General features: G+C 44.1%; 1 protein-coding gene across 1 annotated transcript; it reads right to left on the bottom strand.

Moving 5' to 3' along the window:
* Positions 1–3417: 3417 nt before the first annotated feature.
* Positions 3418–7226, bottom strand: NUDT2 (nudix (nucleoside diphosphate linked moiety X)-type motif 2). Its single transcript, XM_009082562.1, has 2 exons — positions 7092–7226; positions 3418–3731 (listed from the first exon to the last, which is right to left on the bottom strand). Exons 1-2 carry the CDS (start codon positions 7222–7224, stop codon positions 3418–3420), a joined length of 447 nt encoding a protein of 148 aa, XP_009080810.1. The 5' UTR covers positions 7225–7226.
* Positions 7227–7465: the final 239 nt, after the last annotated feature.

The following is a 7465-nucleotide window of genomic DNA, read 5'->3' as shown; positions in this document are numbered from 1 at the left end:
GGAGGGAGGGAGGGAGGGAGATTAACTAAATTAGTGATAACTGCAACAGTAGTGGCATTAGAACAAAGTAAGGGAAAGAATTGGCAGCCTGGGTGATCCCAGAGACGACCACCCCAATGCAGTGCGCTGGTGCAAAGAGGCATAAACCAACTCAGGAATAGAACGTCCCATGTATACCTATGTAATGAATATGTATGTATGTGCATGCAAAATGCTGGGAATGCCAAGGAAAGGTATGTGTGTTAGGAGGATCGACCCCCGAGTCCTCAGCACTGAATAAACAAACACCCACTTAGTAGCTGAACCGACTATTGAGTTTTATTATTGCAGGTTTTCCTGGTATCATTGGGAAAATGTTTCTCTGCTAGACATGGACAGAGTAAGAACTCATTCTTCACGAGTGAGCAGTGAACACAAGCAAAAGCTGGAAGTAAATTCTGACTTTCCAATGTGTCCACTTTAAAACAAATCCAAAGACTTTGGGGTCAAGGTTCCAAATGCGTAAGCATCATTTTACTCATAAGATTTGTGGGAATACATTCTGTACATAAATCACTCAAAATGCACACACAGTGCCTCATCAACTATCTCACTTACACCCCTTGCGCCCTTTTCCTGCCACGGTTAAGATGCCTGACCTTGAAATTCTTTCCCAGGAGCACCTTACAGTGCACAGCACTGGTCACCCTCCAAATGCTAGACAATCTTTGGGAACGCTACACAAGCAGTGACATTAAGAGGGAAATAGCGGCCTAGAGTTCAGCTAATGTGCTCTCCAAAGCAACAAATGTTTATGTTAATTACTGCTGAATGGGCAGAACCGATGACTTGTTAATGACTCTCTGTAACTCATACTTAATATGCTAATCTTGCTTATAAACATGAAGGCAGCAACACTATTGTTTACATAGCACTGATTAAACGGTAGCTAAAACAATAATGAAAAAACAAGACCAAAGCACCACAGGCTTTTAACTCTTTTCTCTCACCCTCTCTTTCACTGCTCATTATCTTTCAGTTATTCTCACAGCTTTACCTACATTAGATGTTTAAGACCCGAGCTGAAGGCGTGAGTCTTCATCCGGAGAGGTCTTGAAAGGCATGTTAGCCAAACACACCTCAGGAAAGACTCCAAAACAGCTCATTGACCCTTGGGGCTGGACCTGGTGACAGTGGAGACACTTTCCATCCTCTGGTTCTAAAAGTAGTTGAGAAACGCTCAGCAATTGCACAACCTGTGTGCTTCCACTCTCTGCCATCACCTGAACGAAATGCTTCTGAACAGTGTTGAGAATCAAAATAAAACCTGATTGTAAAGTGAAGGAGCAATGAAGTTGTTTGTGTGTCTGTCTGTGTACTCCTTATAGTGCATCCTTTTTTTTGTGTGTATGTATGTGTATATGTATGCATATGTATATGCAAAAAGATATACAAAAAAGGATGCACAATAAGGAGGATTTTATAAATTAGACTACAAGAAGATAACAGAATCATGAGCAAGATACTCCTGTCACTGGTACTAACGTTATTAATGTATGCTGCACCAAAGTATGAGTGCTGCGTAACTGGAGAGTAACACAACATTAAATTAAAAAGTGGAAGTAGAACCCACCTTCTCATACACTTACTTGCTTTGAGAGGTCCAAGTGGCTAAGCAGCAAAGGTTAGAGAAGCAGGGAACTGATGACTGTTCTTTCCCAAAGTTCCCTTGGGATTCAGAAAACCTCATTCCTCACTTTTGTCATCATGCTTTTTTTTTAATTTTTTTTTTTTATTTATGTACTGAAACATCCAAAAGATTACGAACCATTATTAGGAACCAAACATACATAATCACACAGAGTGCTAACAACCCCAGCTGCCAATGCCACTGGCAAAAGACAGGTCCCCAGGAAAGCTGATGCAGACCAGCTCATTGATACTACTGCAGAGCTCTGCAACCACCCAGTGCGAGCATCCACAGCACAGCACTGCCTGTGCACATGGCCCTGCTGCCCACACAGGGGTGCAGGCTGCAGCCACAAAAACATGGATGATAGTATTAAACAGACACCTGACAGCATTAAACAGAAACAAGACTGCTCATGAACTTAAGATATCCTGTGCAGAAAGTGTATTAAGCAGATAGATTTCTCTTGCCCAATCAACCCCCTGAAAAATGTATGGCTAAGGTGTGTAAATAGTGCGGCCAGCAGGACTAGGGAAGTGATTCTCACCCTGTACTCAGCATTGGTGAGGCCACACCTATGTATGAGTATTATGTTCAGTTCTGGGCCCCTCACTTCCAGAAGGACATTGAGGTTCTGGAGTATGTCCAGAGAAGGACAACAGAGCTGATGAAGGGTCTGAAACACAAGTCCGGTGAGGAGAGGCTGAAGGACCAGTAGGTGTTTAGCGTAGAGAAGAGGAGGCTCAGAACTCTCTACAACTACCTGAAAGGAGGTTGTAGCCAGGTGGTGGCTGGTCTCTTCTTCCAGGCAAATAATCACAGGACAAGAGGACATAGTCTCAAGCTGTGACAGGAGAGGTTTAGGTTAATCATTAGGAAGAAGGTCTTCACAGCAAGTGTGACTAGACGCTGGAGTAGACTCGCCTAAGAGGTGGTAGAGTCATCAGTCCTGGAGGTGTTTCAGGAGAGAATGGATGTGGCACTTGGTGCTATGGCCTACTTGACATGCTGGTGTTAGGTCACAGGTTAGACTCAATCTCAGAGGTCTTTTCCAACCAAACTGATTCTGTCTGTTAGAGATCAAAAATGAAAAGAAAGAGGCAAAAAAAGAACTTCAGATTTACCATTTAAATACTGTAACTCAACTGTTTACTCAGACTCTTTGGATGGAAAATGTTCTCATAACAGTGCATTAGGGATGTACATACATTCATGATATGAACAAACAAGACCTGAAATGATTTGACAAGTTATCACAGCGTATCAGTGGAGGAGTTGGGAACAGAACTCTGCTTCCTCATTTGAAATGCAAGGTGCAACTTCTCCTGTAGCACTTTGTTATTAAAAATCTCCATATGCTCATTTTCTCAACTCTGTAGTTCTACATCAGCCAGTCAAGATATATCAAGTGTTTGATTTTTCAAAAGACCTGCGGCTGTTCAGCACTTCAAGGGAGAAAAAAAAAAATGGAAAAAAGAAGACAGGGGCAGAGGAAATCTTTGTTAGCTCTGGGTTTCAATTCAGACATCTCTGGCTAATGGTTCGATCAGACCACGTTTTTTTGTGCTAGCTAGGGGAGACAAAAGCACAAGCTCTTTAAAAGCTCCATCTATCTCCACTGAATTTGTACACATTTCAAAAACAAATCTACATTTCTGCAGCCATGTAATTCTTCCCCTGGTTTAAAAAAGAAAAGATAAAAGGAAAAAAAGCAGGCCAGAAATTCCTCTTCTACTTCACAAAAATGCTTATTCTTTGGAGCAGAGAAACTGATGCACTTCTTTGAGCATTGCTTGCATGTCCTCATATTCTGCAAATTTGCAAGCGTCCTCCAGCTTCAGCCACTGGAAAGCTTGGTGTTCATCAGACAGCTTGATTTCTGTGTTGCAGTCCTTCATTTCTGCCAGCCAGTAAATGACGGTCTTAGGTTTGCCATGGACAGGATAGTGCAGTTCTTTCTTGTACCCCTCTATGAGGGTGAGCTGACTGGCCTCAAGACCAGCCTCCTCCTGCGTTTCCCGGAAGGCTGTCTGGAGGTCGTCCTCTCCTGGGTCCACGTGGCCTGTCAAGAGGGTGAAAAAGTAAATCTCGGAGAAGGAAACTCAGATTTCATTTAATCTGACAACTGTGAAACACTGGGAGACAGAGATGGGAGTACACTGTAGCTGATACAGGATGTAATGGAAATTGAAGAACAGGCATTGCTTTTCCAAATCTCATAAGTCTCGATTTGTCTTTGTCTTGTGGCTTTTAGTATCCCTGATTATCCCACATCTTCTGAAACTTGCAGTGGCCTGTCAGCACTACCTATCTTTTCTTCCCAGTCTTCCTCTCCTGTTCTGGAGCACTCTACAGCCATAATGTTCCACCTTAGATCATACTGAGGACTGAGTCCCTCGTGAACGTTTTTCCTTTATTGAGTTAGAGGGGAGAGTGCTCCTCTGCAAGAGTCTTAATCCACTCTCAACCCTGCCCTTCCACATAAGCTTATGGTACAAATCTGAAAAACTCTCACTCATGCCAACAGCCCAGAAACAACATGCCCAGGCACCAACAAGTGCCATTCAAGAGGTGGGTGGGTTTCACTTAGGCAGTTAGGGGCTTTTTATTTATCTCCCACATTCCCCTCTGAAACACAGCAAGCCTAAAAGCCAGTCCTTCCACCAACTGTGTAGTTCTCCTAAGACACATCACTTATTTTACATTGCTCAGAACGAGAGGTGCCACTACAAACAACGGATAAATATAACACGTCCCCAGTCGTTTGTACTTCTGTTGAGAAATGTCAGATTTCGTTTTCTCATGAAAGCTCCAGACCAGAACATAAACAGAACACGTCAGGCAAGACCTCAAAAAAGCAACATAGCAGGAGTTGGGAAGTTTCAAGAGGAAAAAGTTAAGCTTTATTTTGCCCCTGGTGTCACTCTATTTTCTATGTAGATGGCTGCAAACAGCCAAAATTTCATCATAGAGACAAATCTTTCCTCAGGTCCCAGGTACCCAAAGCCATCCTTTGGTATTACATCTGGGGTATGTGGGAAGTTTGTTTTGCTTTTGCAACAGGACTAATTCACTGCTTTGTGTATTAGAAGCTTAAACACCTCTGACAACATGACATCCCCTCAAATGTAAAATACACTTCAATCTCAAGCAGCAGTTGTGCAGAAAACAGCATCTGATGTTAGTATCCGTTGAAAACCTCAAGTCTAAGGTCAGTAAGCTTCCAAGTTTGTTCAGTAGTCTACCTGCTGGGCAGAAAAGGGACTGCTGGCAGCACCTCAGCACAGCTTTCAGATCCTCCCAGCTGTTTCCACTAATCCGTTTCCAATACACTGAAGAGGAAAATGAACCCCACATCCTATTCCCATCAGCCTCAGCTAGCGCATAGTCACAATTGTAGGGGGCAGAGATAAGGCTGATGAAATCGTGTGGAGGATCCGAGCAAGTCCAGTTTAATCCCATAAGGGTTGTAGCTGCTTAGGGAACTTTTAAAATAACAAGGTACAGGTGTAGCTGTAAACTGCCTTTTGTGTGCACTTGGAGAGAGAATTACAACTCCTCCTTCTGGCTCCTCCCACACTGAATCTATGTCAGCATCATATACAAGTTACGTTATTGCAACACATATCCTGATGCTGCCTTTGAAGGCCACTCATACCACAGATACTACGTAACATAATACCTCTGGTTCACTGACTGCCCTCAAACCCATACCAAGGTACTGCTGCAGACTGCCATCAGATTGTGGCTTTGGTATGTAGCTTTAGATCTCTAAAACCTTATGCAGAATGCCAAGGGAGGTGCTTCTCCCCCTCGGCTCTGCTGAGACCCCACCTGGAGTACTGCATCCAGCTCAGGGATCCTCAGCAAAGGAAGGACACTGCCCTGCTGGAGCAAGTCCAGAGGAGGCCATGAATATGATCAGGGGGCTGGAGTACCTCTCCTATAGAGACAGGTTGAAAGACCTGGGGTTGTTCTGTCTGGAGAAGGGAAGGCTCTGGGGACACCTTATTGCTCTTTCCAGTGCCTAAAGGGTGCTGGTTCATATAAAAGACGAGGACACACACTGTAGAACAGGGCCTGGAGCAACAGGAAAAGGGCTCATGCTTTTCAGCTAAAAGAGGGCAGATTCAGACTACAGACAAGGAAAAGATTTTTTACCATGAGGGTGGTGAAACAGTGTCACAGACTCTCCAGAGAGGCGGTGGATGCCTCATTCCTGGAAACATTCAAGGCCAGGCTGGACGGGACTCTGAGCAACCTGCTCATTGCAGGGAGACTGGACAAGGTGACCTTTAAAGGTCCCTTCTCTTCTATGGTTCTATGATTTTGAGTGTGTGGGATGCATGCCTACAAGTAATTTGAACTGCTTGCCCAGACAAGTGTTCCCAGTGAACCTTTCCACATGGGTCTCTACTCACAACATCCAATCATGTCCCAGGAGATGTTTTCCAGCTTTCCAACAGGCTGCAAACTCAACTCCCTTAGGCTTTTTGTGGACAAAGGGGGAGGTTTGGAAAGTTTTGTTCTTTCCCTTAATAGGAGAACACAGTTGATATTGTTAGATGATTTTTTTTTCAGTTTGCAAATTCCTGTTTAGAAACTGCTGCACTATGCTTTAAAAGCACTGCATTTTACCAAACAAGAAGCAAAAACCATCAGGAAGAAATCTCAGAGGGCGAAGAAACAGCATAAAGAAGATTTACAAGGAACCTGAAGTATTTTTCTGCTACACTTTTCCTGGTACCAGGACTGTGACCGTGTACTACCAAACACTGGCTCTGTCAGGTGCCTTTACAGAGCAGGTGCTGCTCTATGTCTTCTGCTTCAGGGCCTCGATGATGAGCAAGGATGGTTTAGGTTACTGTCCTTCTCATCTCTACTGCATTAGGCATGTGATCTTCACCAATTATCTCCTGAATTCTTCATCTTCTAAGAAAGGTGTTTTAAAGTGTATCATTGCAGGTTTCAGTTTGCCTTCTAATACTGCACAGCAAACTGTGATCCTGATGATTGTACACAGGCCAAAGAATCCTGCATGGGCAACAGCAGCACCTGGTGGAGGATCAGACCTAAGCAAGAACATAAAAAATTCTCTCACTACCTAACTTCAGTTGTGTGCTCAGTGTCTGCCAGAAGCATCAGATATCTGAGGAGCACGACTGGGTGACACCCCACAGTCCCACACTAAATCAGACATGTTCGGTGCTTTGTACAGTCAAAACTTGCAAAGAATTTCAGCCTCAAAACCCCCCACTCAGCTGCATGAGCAGCAGCATCAGACAAATGGCATAATCAGCTGCTCCTCTGAACTGGTAACTGCGCCTCTAAGCTGACCTCAGCAGCATTCAGCCAAAGTTCAGCCTGCAATCTCACCCCCAAGACCAACCAGTTTGAAGCATATTATCAGAACAAACATCACCTTTGGGTGGGGTCCAGTGGTGGGTCCCATAGGATGTCTGAAGCAGGAGGTATTCAATGCTGTCCGTGACCTTAGGAGATGAAGCTGACTGCAGCCTCCTGTAGATGATCAAGCCACAGGCTCTCACAGCCATGCCTCTCTGCCAGCTGCTCCCAGAGCTGTGGAACAGCACAGAGAATCAAGCAGCAACAACATAAAACATGGAACTCACACAGACTCAGCTGTATTCAGCCAGCAAACACATCTCAGCACAGCTACTAAACTCATCTTATTAACCGTCTTGGAATTGTGAGAACCTGAGTCCTTTCCTTTTAAAACAAGGAAACAAGCACCTATATAAAAGCCTTTAAAGAACAAGGTTATCAAGAAGCGTG

Source organism: Acanthisitta chloris, unplaced genomic scaffold (assembly GCF_000695815.1).
Source record: "Acanthisitta chloris isolate BGI_N310 unplaced genomic scaffold, ASM69581v1 scaffold19559, whole genome shotgun sequence".
Lineage (NCBI taxonomy): Eukaryota > Metazoa > Chordata > Aves > Passeriformes > Acanthisittidae > Acanthisitta > Acanthisitta chloris.
Note: the sequence above shows the minus strand (reverse complement) of the source record. Positions and strands in the feature narration are given on the sequence as shown.

Excerpts from the sequence above, each read along its gene's own strand:
- NUDT2 (XM_009082562.1), bottom strand. The coding sequence starts at position 7,224 with ATGGCTGTGAGAGCCTGTGGCTTGATCATCTACAGGAGGCTGCAGTCA. Across the intron at positions 3,732-7,091 it reads CCACTGGACCCCACCCAAAG|GCCACGTGGACCCAGGAGAG; the intron begins GTGATGTTTGTT and ends CCCTCTTGACAG.